The sequence below is a fragment of the Prunus persica genome, chromosome G4, assembly GCF_000346465.2.
Source record: "Prunus persica cultivar Lovell chromosome G4, Prunus_persica_NCBIv2, whole genome shotgun sequence".
Classification (NCBI taxonomy): domain Eukaryota; kingdom Viridiplantae; phylum Streptophyta; class Magnoliopsida; order Rosales; family Rosaceae; genus Prunus; species Prunus persica.
In genome coordinates, this window is record NC_034012.1 from 6,956,422 (window position 1) to 6,974,968 (window position 18,547).

Sequence of the window (18,547 nt, forward strand, 5' to 3'; positions counted from 1 at the left end):
TTCATCAACTTTACTGAGATTATGCCTAAAGATGGAACTCTCTCTGATAAAGAAGCGGCTTTTGCTCATGCTGCACTCAAGAAACTCCCATCCATCCCGGTATAAAGCAGCTGTTGAACTTGGTCTTGTTGGGTAGGTCTTCCTACACTAAATATAATGCTTTAAGGAACGGCCAAATATGTGCACCGAATTTTATTCACCAAATGACGTGATAGTATTTTATTTATTGAATAATTAACGACTTTTATATAATCACATGACTGACTCAATCTAATCTATTATAATCTGTCTGTTTTATTGGAGAAAAGGCGTGTGGCAGGAAAGGGAAAGAAAATCGTTCCAGGCTCTGCACCAGTTCCTCACACTTGCTGTGCCAATGCCATGCCAAGTACTTGTGAACCAAGTGTGAGAATGTGAAGGTAAAGAGTCCCACATTGGAAAGTTGAGAAACATAGCAATGGCTTATAAGGAGTTGGGTTACTCCCCCCATTGCCAATTGGTTTTGGGGTGGAACCTCAACTTCCTTCATGGTATCAGAGCGGGTTGCCCACGTGTGAAAGCCCAACGGCCACACGTGCTCCACGTCATCCAAAATGTGTTGTCCACGTGTTAGGCTTGAAAATTCGCCACACGTGCGGGGGCGTGTGAGAATGTGAAGGTAAAGAGTCCCACATTGGAAAGTTGAGAAACATAGCAATGGCTTATAAGGAGTTGGGTTACTCCCCCCATTGCCAATTGATTTTGGGGTGGAACCTCAACTTCCTTCACCAAGCACTTCGGCATTCATGATGATCAAAACCTGATGGTGTCATGGTATGCTTAAGAATTAATATCTCACAATTCACATGTAATTCACTTCTTGAAATATTGCTAGCTAAGTAGTGCTGGTGGCTTAGATGCAGAATCAATCATTGATTTTTATCTCTCTCTATTCAATCTAAGTGCAGGATGTGCTCAATCTTCCCTGAGCGAAGGACTTTTCTTTCGACATGGTGATGAGTTACATATCAATCAGATCGTAAAATTCTTTCGACATGGCGATGAGCTACATATCGTGCAAATTTTATGGAGGTTGCCTGTGTTAATTTCTTAATAATGATGAGACCACAATAAAGGATTTGGAATGAACTTCACAGTTTTATGCATGTTAGGAGATATCATATAGCTTGCTACCTTGAATAAGCACCCCGTGGTGGAACTCCTTGAAGAGGCACCACAAGTAATTAAAGGGGTGCATTAAATCTAGATTTCTAGAGACTTTCACAGAGACTTGTTACCCTAAGCATCCCGTGGTGGAGCTCCTTGAAGAGGCACCACGAGTAATTAAAGGGTTGCATTTCCAAACTAGATTTGTAGAGACTTTTATGGAGATTTATTACCATGAATAAGCATCCAGTGGTGGAACTCCTTGAAGAGGCACTGCATGTAAACTAAAGGGACGTATTCAATCTAGATTTGTAGAAACTCTTATAAAGAATTTGATGTGATAGATTTTTGTAGAGTTTTCTTATTGAAGGGACAAAAACAATGAGAGAGTGCAAAACGAAGAAATGTGTGTTAGTTCTCGGATGTCTCTCTTCTCCGGGAGTTCTTACTGCACTTAAATATTCATTAAAGAAAAACACAGCTCACCAAATAGTGCCTAAACATAACATCCAAAACATAAAAATAACAACCCCATAGTTGTTCTGAAGAAATATACAGATATCCTGAAGGTGAAAAGTGTTCATGGCGGTAATAGATGCACATATCTCCATCTACTTCTGTTCCTTGTCAGCTTCGGTGTTGCTTGGCTTCGGAATCGGTTGAATTCTCACATATGGATTCCTAGTCAATGTCTCTCCTTTCAGTGCAGCAACATAGCGATCATTTGTATTTTCTTTCCGCTGCAACTCACCAAGGAATTCAGCCAATCTTTCTTTATTTACTTGCCCCATCCTCTGATACACAATTTCAAGCAATATACTGTCAGCTTTTGTCTTGATTCAGAGTATGAAACTGCTTCGAAGAAACAACCTAAATTTAAAATCCAATGGAACTGAGCAAGTTACTTTAGCCTTCAATAACAAAATTCTATTAAAACTTTATATCTGCAATCTTGATTTACATAACAAAGTTCTATTAAAACTTTATATCAGCAATCTTGATTTACATTACATGACTTATTCACTATTTCCAATGGATGACAGGGATTAGTGCCAAATGAGTTAACCTGACTTTGTAATGGGACAAACCAGTGATAGTTCCTCAACGAGATCCAATTTATTCACTGTTTCTGATGAATTCAGCTTGCGGAGAAGTTAAATGTGGAACCAAGAAAAAGTTATAGGTGTTATCTACGTGCAATTATCTGTTCAAGAGCCCAAGTAAGGAAAACATGGAAGCAATACTTGACCTCAGTTTTCCAGACATTTTCAAAATCACAACAAATTTGAGACATGAAAGTGTAGACAATCAAGTAGGGGGGCAGGCGCTAAAATGTTAGTGGGGGGATTTTCTTAGCAAAACTAACTCAACAAATAGATAATTGAAGCACAACTAATTGGTTCCTTAAGATTCAACAACACACACTACCTGTGGGTAAAATTCATTTAGCTGGATATCTAGATGTGCTTTACCTAAAGTCTTAAGCTTACACAGATCCCTGCATCAATAAGGATGTCATGGTCTTGGTTTTACTCAAACCAAACTGTTCTGTTCACTTCGTAGACAAAATGAAATCGTTTTATAATACCCACTACTTCTAGAACATAATACAGCTTGATAAACAAGTCAAGATTGAAGCTTTTAATACCATCAAGCAAAAACAACCCACACAAATCAACTGTCAATTTCAGATGATCTGATCACCAATTTGATTAGCTAGTTTCTTCAAAATTGGGAAAGGGGTTGCTTTAAGTCTCCATAGTTGTTTTGATATCCAATAAAGGAACACTTTTTAGGCTATTACAAGCAAAACCCATTTCTTAAAATCGAAAATAATTTCAGAAAAAAAATTGTGTTGAACAGAAAACGTACGATGGATTCGGGTCGGGCGTTGCGGCGGAGTTCGGCCTCGAGCTGTTCATTTCGGGAGTTGGTGGTCTGCATAACGAAGTAGCCAATGACACCCGGAACGACGCCGCATACGGTAGCGAAGGCCAAGAAGAAGGGCTTCGAGTCACGGGTCTTGTTCACTATCCACCGCCATGTCCCGCTCTTCTCCCACAGTATCGACATTTTCAACTTCACGCGGCACACACCGTCTCTCCTCTGTTTCTTTACCTCTCCTGGTTTTTGTTAATTTATTTTCTTTCGTTCGAGCGAAGATTTGGGATCTTAATTGTTTGGGCTCCTATTGGGCTTAAGATGTGGACTGATGGTGGAACACGTGTCAAAAACTCTACCTTTTGAAGGACCCAATAATATGGCCCAATGACAAAGCTTTTTCTAACATGCTCACAATCCCATCAGAGCCCCCAATATGAGAAAATCTTAACATTTTGCTCGCATCAATGACTAACTGCCGGTAACTATTTTAGCTATAGGTCATTTGCACATGTACACTTTTCTTTTTTTATCAAAGAAGTTAGACACTCCCTAATGTTTAGCCCCAATCCCTTCCTTATAAAATTCCTTGTTTCCCCTTGGATGTGATGTATTACACCTTTTTTGGTAAATACAATGAGGTGTCCTCATATTTGAAGGGTGAGATTAATTTCCGTTCGGGATTCGACTTGTCTCTGGTGACAAAATGCTTCCAACAGATTTCGAACCCTTATCACTGAGGCATGAGGTAGCTCACCAACTGGAGGTAGCGGTTTCCAACCGCACCACATCTTGTGGTTGATGTATTACACCTTTTGTTTATAACAATCTATCCATTTTTATTTTTGGCACAACCACCTTCTTTTAGTTTTGGTATTAACTACTCTTTGTATAGCCACTCTCTAGCTAGCTAAACTCTCTTTTTTAAGAGAATGCCCAATAATTTTGGGTCATACTAGACTCTCTTTTTTTTCTCCTTTGACAACAATTGGTAAAAGGAAAGGACCTTGCAAATTGCAATTAATTAAGTCTCTGGTCTAAGTAGTGGCTGCAAAGTTCAGGCCACCCACCAAGTCTCAGAGTTCGAGTTGGTCCAACTTTAAACTTGAAGTTGATTGATAAGCATGATGACATATGGTCATATATACCAGGACATCTAGGTCAGGACATCTAGGTCAGAAACTAAAGCTGTTGCATACAGTTAGCAAATGACATATGTGCCCTCAGGACAGGAGGCATAATAGGCTCCCAGAGAAGGGCCAGAACTCACATGAAAGCTACATCTATATGATCTCATTGCTCTGTAAGGCAAAAAGAAGAATCTAATTAAACATTTGTCTTTTGTGCACAAACTAAAATGATATATGTTGATAGAGATTGATAGACAGCAGCCGACATTTGGGAATCTGATTTTCAAAGCCAGCCTACAGTCTTCCACAAGCGCCCACATCCCCACCATTCCCCCTTTGCCCTTTGCTTTGCTTTGCTTTATCTCTTACCCTTCTACAAGATCATCATCGTGTGAAAGGTTGCATGGCTTTAGAACCCCATTTAAAACTACTCACAGCTCTCTCTCTCTCTCTCTCTCTCTCTCTCTCTCTCTCTCTCTCTTAATATAAAATGGCTAAAATCCATGCTAGGAACGTGGTTTGAAACGGTAAATGACTGAAAGGGTTCGAGGTTGAATCAGGCTTAAATATTTTATTAGGAAGCATATGTGATTTGTCATTGGATTGGAGAAATGGAAGAGTTTGGAATCTCTTTATGCAAAATGATCAAAAGCTCCCTCCTTCAATAAGGTTGATCCGGGCATTGTTCGATCTCTCTTAGGCATGAATATTGTGCGGGACGGTTGGTAAAGACCACAAAAAGTAATTCTTTCGGCAAAAGACCTTAAAGCCCTCTATCTCTCCTCTTGGCGATCTCTCTCTCTCTCTCTCTCTCTCTCTCTCTCTCTCGCTCTCAATGTAATTGGTTATGGACAACTCATTTGATGTTGTGCTTGTGGTGTAAAAGCCATAAATCAAATTTAAAGAAAGGATAACAAACATAAAAAAGGCCCTGTTTTTGCTGTAATCATGACTAGAAGTTCACTTCTCAACCATAGAAACCTTGCACTAATTGAGAAGACATTATTGCTACCACTTTAGCAGCCTTGTACTGTTATACATAGACCTAATTCTAGCTAGCTAGCTTAATTTCATGACCTAATCCTAGAAGAACTTAGAATATGGTCAATAAAAACGCGGTGCAAGCATATGAAGCTCCTAGCTCTGAGGATCTAGAGCCCTTTCATCCAAAGCCAAAGTTTGAACATCTCCTCTCTCGTTTGTCTTGTTTTGCATAAGAGTTTAACTAGTATTCATTTTTCTAGCTAAAACATGTGGTAAAAATACTTATTTAGTTCTCAATATGCGACATGTATAAACAAATGCAGTACAAGTACTTCTGTTGCATAGGTAGTATATAAGCATTCTAATTAAACTAGTAATTAGTATCCATCTTCTTAAATCTTGCTTTCCAAAGCATAATTTTTGTGTGACTATATACACAGCGTTTTTTTTCCACTCTAATCATGTGTAATGTTTGTATGAGAGAGAGAGAGACCAGTCAAAGATTTTGTATCGTAATCATTAAAGATGTTAGCATGTCTTTACCCAGATGAAAATGATATTTTAAGGAAAGGAACTAAAGGTCACTATAGAGAACAAAAATGGGTAAAGAAAAAGCAGTTTGGAGGGCAGGAAAAATAAAAGAAAAAGAAGACTGTGACGGTGTGCCAGGTAGATTTGTTCAGCAGATGATCATGGGTCCCTCATCAAGTCATCAACTACTGTTGAATGATAAAAGTGTTCTTTTCCCTTTGCGATAAAAAATAAAAGAGAGATCAGAATTATCTGATGGCCCCCATCATCTTCATGGGTATGGCCCATCAAACTCATCCCTGTTATGTAAAAACTCATCCAAATATATTTATGTCTTGCCTTGTGATGATGTATTCTGCTGCTACAAACACTTTTTCTTCTTCTCAGATACTTATATCTTTAATTCTGGACAGCAGGGGGATTATGAAAAGATTAAAATTCTCCTTTAGCAGATTCTATTATTTGATGCTGTGACTCGTGTATGTATGAACAGAACAGAAGTTGGGGTCCATTTGTTTTTGTAGTATTAATAGTTTAGGAAGCGATTATTGGTGCCTTAATCATACCATTCCAATGTCGTGTTCATGTTTCCACTTTTTTTTTTTTTTTTTGGGTGGCTAAAATATTGTATTAATTCATTACAAACCCCACCTTCGTGGAAAAAGTAGATCATCATCAATCGTATGTTATACTAAAAGTACCTATACATGCATTGTTCATAGCTTTAGTTTCAAGGAAGACTCTACGTAGAGTAAAATAAGTTCAGAGGACCAGAAAGGTGCTTAAACCATATACATGCTAGGTTTGTTTCTTATCTGAATCTAGGATATCATCAAATGGTAAGATAACATTGCCCTATAAATATGTACTTTTAAATAATCCAACATAATCATGCTTTTACGCGACGCAATACACGCTGTAAATAGATATTCACTGTGCACACTAGGCATACCGTAAATGGCCATGCCGCTCAGTTTATTAATCAGTCTATAACTGGATAAAAAAATTTGGATTAGTAAAATTGCATTTTAAATAACGAGAACAGACACATATAATGACATAAAGCATGAAAAGCTTATCCTATTATGGTAGGTAAGTACTAATAATAGCTTTAAATTGGAAGCTTCCCCTTTTATTTTTGTTGTTGGATCCCTCTTGCTATCCTTTGATCAGCTTAACCAAATACTTTTATTACATGGGGAAATAGTTCGAACATAAAGACAGCCTACGTTTGTGATCTCAAGAGACCTCATCTAAGACCTAATCCAATATCCCAAATGTTCATAATGTGTACCTAATCTATATCTTGTTCGCCTTCAAATGGTATGCCAAGAATATTAACAATTGGATTGCAAAATACATTAACTGTGCATTTGGATTAGGGAAATAAATTTGAGATTTTGACATAAACCAATTCCAGTGTTTTGATTAAAAAAACGACGAAATCATAAAATTCTTTTTAAATAGTGACCATTAAAATTCTAAAATTTCAAAATCATAAATGTTAAATTTCGTGTTTAAATCCAATAACCAACAAAAAAACGTTACAAATTCTAAACTTTTAAATTTCTTGGTTCAAACACACTGTAAAAAGCAGACACAAATGATAACCTTACTAAATAAAGTATTCAATAGTACAATACATCAAATATTGTATGTATAAATGTCGATAGAGCAATTTTTATAATAGGATTTTGGATTGCAAGATTGATTAAAATAGTAGGAGGTTAGGGCATAGTATTGCGTGTTGTAGGCAATGGACGGTTGAGTGGCCCACACAGCCTTTTGAGAGGCCCTCTGTTTTTTGTTAGTTTGTGTTGTGAGCAGACAAAAGCAGGGAAGCTTCTTATCCTTCCCTCTGGGTTTTCACACAAAACCTTACACATAGAATCTCTTTAAAAGCCAAAGATCCAAACATCACCATCCCAATATTCCCTCTATTTTCAACCCCATTTCCAATCTTATTTACAATACATACCACTCTCTCTTTTTATCAATCATGGGAACACAAGGATAAGTAATACATTGTAAATCTAAGGGCAAATAGTTTATAGGTTTGATGCCAACAGTGGCCTATATAGTCCATTGTCGTACAAGCCAGTTTAGTTCAAGGTCCAGTGTTTTGCTCTCTCTCTCTCTCTCTCTCTCTCTCTCTCATTCTTTCTTTTCTTAGCTTCATCTTTCTTACTCTCAGAGAGCACAATGGCACCCATGAGCCTTCCTCCTGGATTCAGATTTCACCCAACAGATGAAGAACTTGTTGCTTACTATCTAGATAGAAAAATCAATGGCCTCACCATTGAGCTAGAAATAATCCCAGAAGTCGACCTCTACAAATGTGAACCCTGGGATTTGCCAGGTAAGTAATTTTTGGTTTAGTGCATCATCTAAATAAATTCTATGGTGATATTAATCATGGTCATAGACTTGTACATCAATACCTTAAATGTTTTATATTCTCTAACTATGCGTAGTGTTTTGACATATTTGATTTGTTTGCTTCAGATAAGTCATTTTTGCCGAGCAAAGACATGGAGTGGTACTTCTACAGCCCAAGGGATAGGAAGTACCCAAACGGGTCAAGAACGAATCGGGCAACTCGAGCTGGGTACTGGAAAGCCACCGGAAAAGACCGGGCGGTGAACAGTCAACGGCGTGCTGTTGGGATGAAGAAGACATTGGTGTATTATAGAGGCAGAGCCCCCCACGGCATTAGAACCAACTGGGTTATGCATGAGTACCGGCTGGTTGACTCTGTGTGTGGCAATGCATCATCATCTCTAAAGGTATATACATATAAGCTTGTAATACTTGTAGTTGATCATCAATTTTACCATGCATCTAATTCCCTCCTCTTCCCTTTTTCTTCCTTTCCTTAAAAATTGGTAAATAAATATGAAGCTATGGAGTTAAAATCTTATGAAAACCTACTAATATATGGGCTAGCTGCTTGAATTCACCGACATTGGATATCGATCTAAGAGAGAGAGAGAGAGAGAGAGAGAGAGAGAGAGAGTGTCTTTAGGGTTTGATGAAATTTCCAAGAGAAAAAAAATAGGGTTTGGGAAGAAAGATAACTATTCAATTAATGACATATATCTATACTTCAATTAATTAAGATGTATATGCATATGATGTAGGAAACTTCCCAAGATGCATTTTAATTAGTCAATAGTTGTAAGCTAGCAACACATATGACTGTATATGAGTTACAGTTTACACCATCTTTTGTACAAAATATATATGTCTATGGACTCAAATAAAGCAAATCTCATCAGTCTTTGTTCTTTTTCTTCCTTTAACATTTTTTTTGTCCTTTTAAAGGAAATAGCTTATCAACATGATGATTAAAGACTCTTCGGCCTACACTTTAGGCGTACTTGCTAGTATCTTTTTCTAGTCTTTAGCATCATCATATATATATATATATATATATATATATTTCTGTTCTTTTCCCCCTCTTCTTTCTCGTGGACTTGCTTTTCAATTACAGTCTTTGTAATTTGTGTGTTTCTTACATATACATGCATATGTAATTTTAACATGCCATGTTAACAAAAACTGAATTTTCTAAATCACAGGACTCTTACGCATTGTGCCGCGTTTTCAAGAAAACAATACAAATGCCCAAGAACAACAAAGAAGAGAAGCCAATTGGGATTGATAATGCAGAGAATGATTCAGTTTGGGTCTCCAGTAATGAACAGTTATTAATGGAAGACAATAGTGGGATTAATGAGACAGCTTCAAGAGGGATTGAGACTGATCAAGATGAGAATTATTCCAATCATGATTATCCCAAATTTCTCTCTGACACTTCTTCTTCAGATCTCACTCAAGGGACACCAACTGAAAATGGCATGGCAGATGATTTTCAAGCTCCATTTGCCTCTGATGAAGCGAACAGTTCTGCTCATCTCTCTTTTGGTGTTCACTGCTCCTCAAATCTAATTGATCAGGTTTGTACAAGTATTGCATATACAGTTTAAAACAATTTAATTTTCTTAGCACAGTACATTTAGACTAGGCCTTATGTTAGACACTCATAGGAATTATTAGTACACTGATTGCATTAATAGGAACTGGGTTACTACGTACTTTCTTACCGAACAATCTAACATATTATGTTATTAAATCATTAATTTTGAACATAGAATAAAATAAAAGCCCACATGATTAACAATTCAGATTAACGATTTGACGACATTGGTAAGAAAACATTGCCCTTATTTAGCAAAATACTATGCTTTTTTTAAGTCTTTTCAAAACCAAAATCTTCATGATTTGATTGCCTCCTTTGCCAAGGCAACATTTTTGGGCAATATTCTACTTTTGTATATAGCTAGCTGCTTTAAGGCTTCATGTTCACACCACATAGAATTTTGAGATCAAGCTGGAAATACGTAAATCATTTTATGCATCATGGACACATTTAAACACGCGCAAACAATACCATGATTGGTTGGAAGTGGCCCACAAAACAATGCCTTGGAGCTTTCTTTTGATCTTAAAGTAACAAAAGTTATAAGTAATGAGTTACATATAGCTTTTGCTAAAGCTTCGTTCAAAAAATCTTTTGTAGTAGACTGACTCAAATGAGCTTTCTTCATCATCTTCTGTAACTTCTTTTGACTGACTCAAACATCTTTTTTCCCCATTTTCCTCAGGGTGTTCCTCTCAAAAACCTCTAGCTCTATCCCCAATGACTTTATATCTCCCTAACAATTTGAACCATTCTCTTTTCTTCTTCTTCTTCTTTTTTCATTTTTTAAAATTTTATTTTATTAGAAAACAAAAACAATCGGTTCAATAATTTACACCGAAAAATAAGCAATGAAAGAATATTCATTTTCCAATAATTTCTCATATTCAATCTTCAATCATTTGAGTCTAAACAAGTATCCCTTTTTCTTGTTTTCCTGTTTTCTAAGTATCATACACATGAATATCTTGTTCTTGTACTGTTTCATGCACCAAATAGAGAACTAGTCATGTAAGCTTATTTGAATTTTGCCTCACATATAATTTGCATCTTGATTATCTTGGTTTATGATTGTGATCAATATTAATTCGTTGTATCCATCTGCCAATTTATGCAGGAAACATATATACCACACAATGAAAGCTTATTGAATAACTATCAATTTCCTTACCCACCCTTAGAACTTGAAGACTTCCCGCAGATCAATTTAGCTGCAGAGACGAATGCATCGAAGCCTGAAATCATCGACGACTACATGTCGTATGACAAATTCAAGGATTACATGAATGGAACATTTGAAGAAATCTTCTCTTTATGTTCCTCTCAAGACAACTCTGCTGCCCTCCCCATGCAAGAATTATAAGTACTACCCTGACGTACACTCACATATTTTCAAATACTAGAATTCATTCACACACAAAGGTAGAATTTAGAATTGTGTTTGGCTAAATTTATTACTAATAACCAGAAGTGGTGGATTATATGTTGACAGCAATGAGATGATCATGATAAGGCGCTATCTATATATAATGTACCACACAAGAGAATGAGGAGTCAAAGCAAACATTTATATATATATTTTTTCTTTTATAATGTTCCTTGTAATTTTGATTCCCCCCTTTTTGCATGTTGGTGTTGATTCATTTTAAGTCAATTTTGGGAAGGGAAATGGATACGCTGATTATATTGTAACACTGTTATTATTATTTTTTAAAATTTATTGTGGCAGTGTCTTTAGTGTTCTATCCTGGATTGGTAAATAGTATGTGCACACATAAGAGACTTGGGAGTAGCTCACACCAGAGATCCCACACCTTCCTAAATGGCTTACTATACTGTGGATTAAACTTACACACAACATAAAGACAGGAGAAATAATATTCAACAGATAGTTTTGGGTATGGATTGGGAGGTTTCGAGTTCAAATCTCCTGACATCGGGGTTATGATACAATATTAAACAACCATTGTAAATTCCAAAGGTTAAAGAATCGCGTTAAAAATGTACATGAAACTAACAAAAACAACGGGATTATTTTTTCAAATACAGATTACACCTACCACTATATATAATAGGAACTCACTTCAGAATTTTTATTTTTTATTTTCTTATGAAGCAATTGTTTGATGGTTGTGACGTGGCCATGGGCTACAGACGCAATGTACGTACATGTGTTGAGTAGGCCAGGCATATGGGATGAGTTTTTGTGTTGGCAAAGCCTAATTTGGCTCCAATTACGATTAACGATCTCATAAGCACGAGAATAGGAGGCCCAACCCAAGTGATATTAATTTGGTCCTAGAAACTGAAATAGTAACCTACAATTTGTTGTGTGCCTAACTTTTTTTATTTTATTTTTGCTTTTTTGATGAGGCAACCTAACTATAGGATCTTTCAAAAAATATATTAAAAACTAAAATCACATAATTGTAGTTTAGAGGTTTTGATTTGAGTGTTCTATATATACAATGTTTTTTTAAAATACGATTAGCAGGGAATTCGCTAATATACGACGATTTCATTTCCGGGAGAGTGTAATCAGTGAATGTAGAGGATTTTACAATGTTGTTTGATTAATTTGAGGGTTCATGAAATCAATTGCCAAGGGAACCACACCACTTACTCAGCACTACTCACTAACTACACTGGAATTGGACTGAATTGTTTGAAAAGAGGCATTCTCCAATGACAATAAAAAGGGGAAATTATGGAAGGGCACCTTTAGTCTTTTTAAAAACATCATAACATAAATAGTCAAGCTCTATTTGATTACCTTTCTCTTTTTTGATAAAATTATTCCAAAACAGTCAAGCTATGTATGATATCCAAAAAGAACCAAGCTAAAGTAAGAAAAATTATTTAACTGAGTTCTATATACACACACAGAAAGTCTAATAGTTCCATGCAAAATCAGCCATAGAGTTCAGATCATGAGATGTTACTCCTGTAGACATAAGTGTAGACTCCAAAAAGCTAAAGTCAAAGCTAGAGCTCTCCATCAATGAAGCATCCATGTCCTGATCAATAGCCTTGATCATTTCCATCTCCAAGAGGTTTTCCTTTTCTTGCTGCAGTACTTCTTCTGATCCCTTCGATTGCTCTCCCTCTAATAATATTCTTGGGGCCTCAAAGGGCTGAGCACCAGCAGCATAGAGGCAATTACTATTATCCAAGAGCCCAAACACTGATAGGTTCATTGAGGAAGATGATGAAGAGGAAATGTTTTCTGCAGATGGTTCATAGAAGGTAGGATCCTTAACACTAGTCCAAGCAGCATTAGGGTTTTGATCATCATGATATTGATGAGTGGGTGGTGTGGCCATGGTTTGGACCATTGGAGGTTGTTGAGCATTGTACAATGTTACTATAGGTGATGATGACGAGTTTAATTCTGCTGAACAATTTTTCTTCTGTGAATTCACAGTAGTGAAATTTACTGAAATGGGTTTCTGTCGGTCATGGGGTTGTGGTCTGCTGCTGCCTCCAATCTTATTAGATGATCTCTGATGAGAAGAGATCAAGTTATGGGTTTTTGGGTCCAAACCTTGTGACATGAGCTTTTTCTTAATGCATGAATTCCAGAAATTCTTCACCTCATTGTCTGTCCTTCCAGGGAGGTGCTTGGCTATCTGAGCCCATCTGCCACATTAACCAAAATTAACCAAATTAAGCAAAATTTCCATGAAATCTTGCTTTTCCCAACATCTCACATCACAGGAAATTCCTTACCTGTTGCCTAAAATTCTGTGAACATCAATGATAATCTGTTCTTCCTCAGGAGTAAAGGAGCCCCTTTTCAGTTCTGGTCTCAAATAGTTTATCCACCTCAACCTGCAACTCTTGCCACATCTCTGCAAGCCTACCAGGACATAAAAATATTTAATCACATACACAAACGCTTACGTTAACATACAATTGCTTATATCGTCAGACTGTGAATCTCAGCTGCGCGTAGCTAGACAGTCTGATGATAAAACATTTTCCTTGAACCCCGACCTTTCTTTCTCACTCAATGCCACACAAACAAATAATTAATAGATCTTGTATACCTGCATGTTTTGGGACAGAACTCCAACTGCCATGGCCGCGGATGGTGATGTGTTTGATGAGCTTCTCATCTTCTTCAGGTGACCACAGACCTCTCTTGACCTTCTGTTTGCCACAGCAGCGATGGCCCATCTTACCCCTGCAACCCACTCTTCCTCAAGAGTTCTCAGCTCCAGATTTGTATATTATATACACGGCCCCTTCACGCACAAGTTTAAGTATGCATATTTTAATATTTATATATAATTGTTTATAATCACACAAGACATACAATATTCATTTCCTATTTTCAATCCGAAATGGAGAGAGTCAATTAATTGATTAATTAATTAGTGTGTGAGTGAGATTACTGTGTGACATACGCATGACAAAAGGCCAATCGGTAACACATTTAGATTTTATAATAACATAATCATTGCACCAATATATATAATATTCGTAAATTCCATCAGTAACAAATAGCATTACATAAACTAATCATACATAAACATAATGCTACTCTTGCCGCATTTGTATGTCACATTCTCATACAATCTTATGTGGCTGATGAAGTGGACAGCTGCATCAATTCAAAAGTGTCAATAAATCTTAAAAGAAATGTTAAGTTTTTTAGTTGATGTGGCTGTCCATCTCATATGCCATATAAGGTGATACAAGAATGTGATATACAAATGTAGTAAAAGTATAGCATTATTCCATGTATAAAACACCTACAACGATAATTTTATTCTCTAGCCAAGGTCAACCGTGTTTATAGTTAAACTAATTTAATCTTTTCTCTTACACACACATTAATTTGCCAGATAGCTAGCTAGTGTAAGTTAGTTATAATTCTAAAACGTGGAGCACATGAGACCGTTGGACTTCACACGAAGGCAAACCTTGCTCTAATACCATGAGGTTCCACATAGGGAGAGTAATCCAATTTCTTATAAGCAAAAAATTATTAATTTTCTAATATGAAACATTTCTTCCCATCCTCACAAATTTAAATGAAATATGACGTAAAAGTAGTTATAGCTATTCTACTGAAGACGCTCCTAAACATGAATTTGATTTTATAATAATATGTTTTTCCAAAATTAGAGGAAACCCACAAGTACAATAACCATTTGGGAAACATCAAGGGAAACATGAACCCACTTGTGTTTTTTTAAATTGGGATATATCTATCGATACTATTCCATGTGTATCTACCTGAGTATACCTGAAAGACAACAAGAATCCAATAGAGATCCTGTCTGTTTTGTCATAAAAGCTAATACCCCAATTAAGAAATGTGCTGGAAATAGTAACTTGGGGTGCACTCATGAGAGGGTAAGGACCACAAAGGTTTAATTGAGTGCTTTGTTTCTGGTAAGCCATCGATGGCTTCTTACAACTTTCAATTACAAAACTCATTACAGTTCATTGCACCAATTAGAGATTGAGGATGCACAAACAAAACATGTGCTTTGCGAAGCAACCTCCTCGTCCTTAATCATTTTGCTTTGCTAAAATGTAAACAAAAAGCCTCCACTAAATACATCTACGTTTGCATGGTGAAAACGTGCAAGTCATAATATTCAAACACAACAAAGATTTAGATCTGTTATTCGAGGTCTAATAGATATTTTATGTACTAAAAAATTTGTAACTCAAGTGATTAAGAACAGTTATCACAATACGCTGTTAACAAAGGAAGTTTTGTCATGATGAAGAAGAAGAAAGAATTTAGAACTTGAGCTAAGAGAGAATTGAGAGAGAAATCTTTGAGAAATTTCTGAGTGTTATTTCTTAATGATCAACTTCCTTCATACCCGAGGTCCTGTGTTCAAATTCACTCTCCTCTAATATTATTTGTATTAAAAAAATTAGATATTTTATGAGACCGTAAAATATCTAATATGGGACCATATTTGTCCTCTCAGAAAAGCTTTCTTAATCAAATTCATTCTCAACCCATAATTTAGTTTTGGAATGATCTCGGCTTCTCTTTTTTCAAGCTGGACATGCTTATCCCTTGTCATCTTAATGCATTAGCTAGGTACCTTCTTATATATTTTCTTTCCCTTACGAAACCTCATCTTTGTTTTAGTTTCTTGTTTTCTCTAGTTACTTTTTGAAGTGGTCTAAGGGATGCGTGCTAGTCACGTGCATCCGTTTTACACATCTTGGTGATGATTATTTATTTATATTTTTCTTTCTTAGCTGCATTCCTTGTCTAAGTGTAATACAGAATCATTGTTATGTTAATGAGAAAAATCCAGTGTCTTGTTGGATAACGCTTTCTTTCTATCTATTTCTCTGCGCTTTCTCTCAAGGGAAACAGTACTTAGTCAAAGTTCAACTTAATTTCCCTTTGTTCTGTCTTATGTATATGCTGTAATATTGAGGAAAATTCATATCTTTTGATACAAGCGATACTGAGGAGAGACGAATTGAATCTATGACATCGGGTGTAAGAGTAAATACTCTCTTAACCCACTTGAGTTATAAGTTACTTGAGAAAAATTCATATCTAGATAATATTTTGACTACTTCTGCACTTAACTTGTGTGTGGGTAATATATATTTAGGACTCATGACCAATTCAATCCATTGAAGTTAACGAAATCACTCAATACTCGCAAGTTATGCATTGGAGGTATTGTGTCTGATTTTTCCCTCCTCCTGTAATCACTTTGAACCACCCCAGTGCACATTGTTGAAAATAGAACAATTTAGTGCTAATTTAGTGCTAAAAGAAAATTAGCTCATTCCATCTGTACAAGAATTGGTCCACTGCACTCGAATAACTCCTTGCACAAAACCACTCAGCCACCAACACATAATAGACAAATGAAAAAGATTATAACCTAGTCGTGTAAAAATTTCTGATTCCACTCTACATATGTCTAATAAAAACTCAACATTCCGTAAATTAAAATCAGTATATCGCTCTCTTCAGTAGATCAATGTTAATAAAAAATATGAAAGAAAAGATAATCAAGTGCAATCACAAAAATCATGCATATGATATGCATCTCTTTTTTCCCATAATTTCCTTTTGAGAAATTAACCATGGATGGATTATCGCTTCACACGTATTCATTACTCCTTGTCACTACCATATCAGTTGGAATTTAAAATTTACTTTTGTGTCTCTAGCTAACCTAATTGTTCACGTTTTGTCTCCATGCCGTCTATGAACCATTTCTTTTTCTTTTTTTTGTTCGAAAGTTGATATTTAATAAAAACAGGAAACCCACTCAAAACGGAGAGAGCACATAATTACAAAATAAGCAACCCAGTAAAGAAGTACAACAGAACAACTAATCTGTGATGTCACATGAACAAGAACATCAAGATTGTCCCAGATAATGATACCAACAGATAAACAAAAGTTAAAAATTCAATAAAAATTGAAATAAAACAGCAAAGTGCCCAATTGAACAACCAACAACAGATAAACTTGTCAGCCACAGAACCATAACCCCAAAACCACTCAAATCCGTCAAAAACCAAGAGAACCGGAACCGTGAAATAGGAAGGAGGTGGTGCAAGTATAGACTATACATGATATCACGTTTCGTTGCTATGCCTTTGCATGTATAGTATTTTGAGCAGCATTTTTAGACTAAACTTGCTTTTCGCAAAAGCCTCCCCAAAGAAGAGAAAAATTTATACCGACACGGTGGAAGATGGCCTTAATTTTGTAGACCAATGATTTTATGTTCGAAACTTTATGCTATCTTGAAAGCGTGTGTGAGAAAATTCCTCTCTCCTTTCCTAACTTTGACAAAAAAAAAAAATAAGAGAGTAAAAAAAAGAAGAGAACAATTCATCCAAAGGGGACAATGTTCCCAATAAACATGATTAATGTCCCATCACAAGTTATTACACCAGTCCATGTCAATTTGACATTTATGATTTTCTAAAGTATTATAGTGAATGACTAATCATTAACAACTTGCTTTTGCGGATGTTATGAGTCTTATGACCCACTAATTAGTATCTCCCCTTTTAATTATGTTCTCCCATGTTCTATTATGGTTAACTGTTAATTGATATAATTCCGCTGATAAAAAGATCTCCAGAAATTTAGCAGTTGCAGTGCCTCCACGGCATGGCTGATGAGCAGAGTTATCGTTAAAAACTAATTATGCGATTATTGTAAACGATACCAACTAGCTATTAGTCTAACGATATTTCTCTTCTTTTAATATATTGAAAGAGGAAGACTCAAGTTCAAATCCGTCCTCCCGTGTTAATTCGTAGGCAAAATTATTGTGAGAGGCAGTCTATAACAGGACAAACAACTCTTAATTCTTCTAATGTTATTTATATTATCATCACTACTTTCGTCACTCATACGGTAGATTTAGTCAATGCCAAAATTTGATGTTTCTTGTGGTTGCATACATGTTTGTGTTTCCAGTTATATATCTAATCACTTGTCTTGCTAATTAATCCTTGTCTTAAGGACGTCAGTGGATAGCGAGGACCAATAGCAAATCATATGTTTGCTAGTCTGACTGCAAAGCTCTCTCTTATATAATTTAGAACTAAAATAAAATTATATTTTTTTATTTGTGGATTTTACTCGATCGATCGTGTATAAAGATGCACAGCAATGGAGTGGCTCAGCATTGTTTATTGATAATGACATGATTGGGTTAGAGTTTGTCGCCTGGGATTAATCTTGAACAAGACGCTTTTGGTCTGGTGAGGAATATTTATCTTTCTATCACTTTCTATAAAGCATTTGCCCATATGGTTCTATATAATGACTTAATTTGCAGACCAAAACTTTGATTTGAAAAAAAAAACCAATGACTTGTATGTATGCCTCATTTTGTAGAAAATACTACCCACCTCATACATT

The 18,547-nt window shown here is 36.0% G+C and overlaps 3 protein-coding genes across 3 annotated transcripts; 1 reads left to right on the forward strand and 2 right to left on the reverse strand.

The window, feature by feature from the left end:
* Nucleotides 1,469-3,287, reverse strand: LOC18780200. The gene is made up of 2 exons (XM_007212165.2): nucleotides 3,019-3,287; nucleotides 1,469-1,940 (listed from the first exon to the last, which is right to left on the reverse strand). The coding sequence occupies exons 1-2, from the start codon at nucleotides 3,217-3,219 to the stop codon at nucleotides 1,758-1,760; spliced, it is 384 nt and encodes a 127-aa protein (XP_007212227.1). The 5' UTR covers nucleotides 3,220-3,287; the 3' UTR covers nucleotides 1,469-1,757.
* LOC18778986 (NAC domain-containing protein 86) lies at nucleotides 7,814-11,319 on the forward strand. The gene is made up of 4 exons (XM_007214013.2): nucleotides 7,814-8,031; nucleotides 8,178-8,458; nucleotides 9,254-9,631; nucleotides 10,772-11,319. Exons 1-4 carry the CDS (start codon nucleotides 7,875-7,877, stop codon nucleotides 11,015-11,017), a joined length of 1,062 nt encoding a protein of 353 aa, XP_007214075.1. The 5' UTR covers nucleotides 7,814-7,874; the 3' UTR covers nucleotides 11,018-11,319.
* Nucleotides 12,382-13,848, reverse strand: LOC18780806 (myb-related protein 330). The gene is made up of 3 exons (XM_020562197.1): nucleotides 13,704-13,848; nucleotides 13,384-13,513; nucleotides 12,382-13,293 (listed from the first exon to the last, which is right to left on the reverse strand). The coding sequence occupies exons 1-3, from the start codon at nucleotides 13,831-13,833 to the stop codon at nucleotides 12,546-12,548; spliced, it is 1,008 nt and encodes a 335-aa protein (XP_020417786.1). The 5' UTR covers nucleotides 13,834-13,848; the 3' UTR covers nucleotides 12,382-12,545.

What these genes read in the sequence shown, in the direction of transcription:
- LOC18780200 (XM_007212165.2), bottom strand. Translation starts at nt 3,219, where the DNA reads ATGTCGATACTGTGGGAGAAGAGCGGGACATGGCGGTGGATAGTGAAC. An exon ending in ACGCCCGACCCGAATCCATC is followed by an intron (nt 1,941 to 3,018) that starts GTACGTTTTCTG and finishes ATTGTGTATCAG; the next exon opens with AGGATGGGGCAAGTAAATAA.
- LOC18780806 (XM_020562197.1), bottom strand. Translation starts at nt 13,833, where the DNA reads ATGGGCCATCGCTGCTGTGGCAAACAGAAGGTCAAGAGAGGTCTGTGG. An exon ending in TTCTGTCCCAAAACATGCAG is followed by an intron (nt 13,514 to 13,703) that starts GTATACAAGATC and finishes ATGTCCTGGTAG; the next exon opens with GCTTGCAGAGATGTGGCAAG. An exon ending in CACAGAATTTTAGGCAACAG is followed by an intron (nt 13,294 to 13,383) that starts GTAAGGAATTTC and finishes TTAATGTGGCAG; the next exon opens with ATGGGCTCAGATAGCCAAGC.
- LOC18778986 (XM_007214013.2), top strand. Translation starts at nt 7,875, where the DNA reads ATGGCACCCATGAGCCTTCCTCCTGGATTCAGATTTCACCCAACAGAT. An exon ending in TGAACCCTGGGATTTGCCAG is followed by an intron (nt 8,032 to 8,177) that starts GTAAGTAATTTT and finishes TGTTTGCTTCAG; the next exon opens with ATAAGTCATTTTTGCCGAGC. An exon ending in ATGCATCATCATCTCTAAAG is followed by an intron (nt 8,459 to 9,253) that starts GTATATACATAT and finishes TCTAAATCACAG; the next exon opens with GACTCTTACGCATTGTGCCG.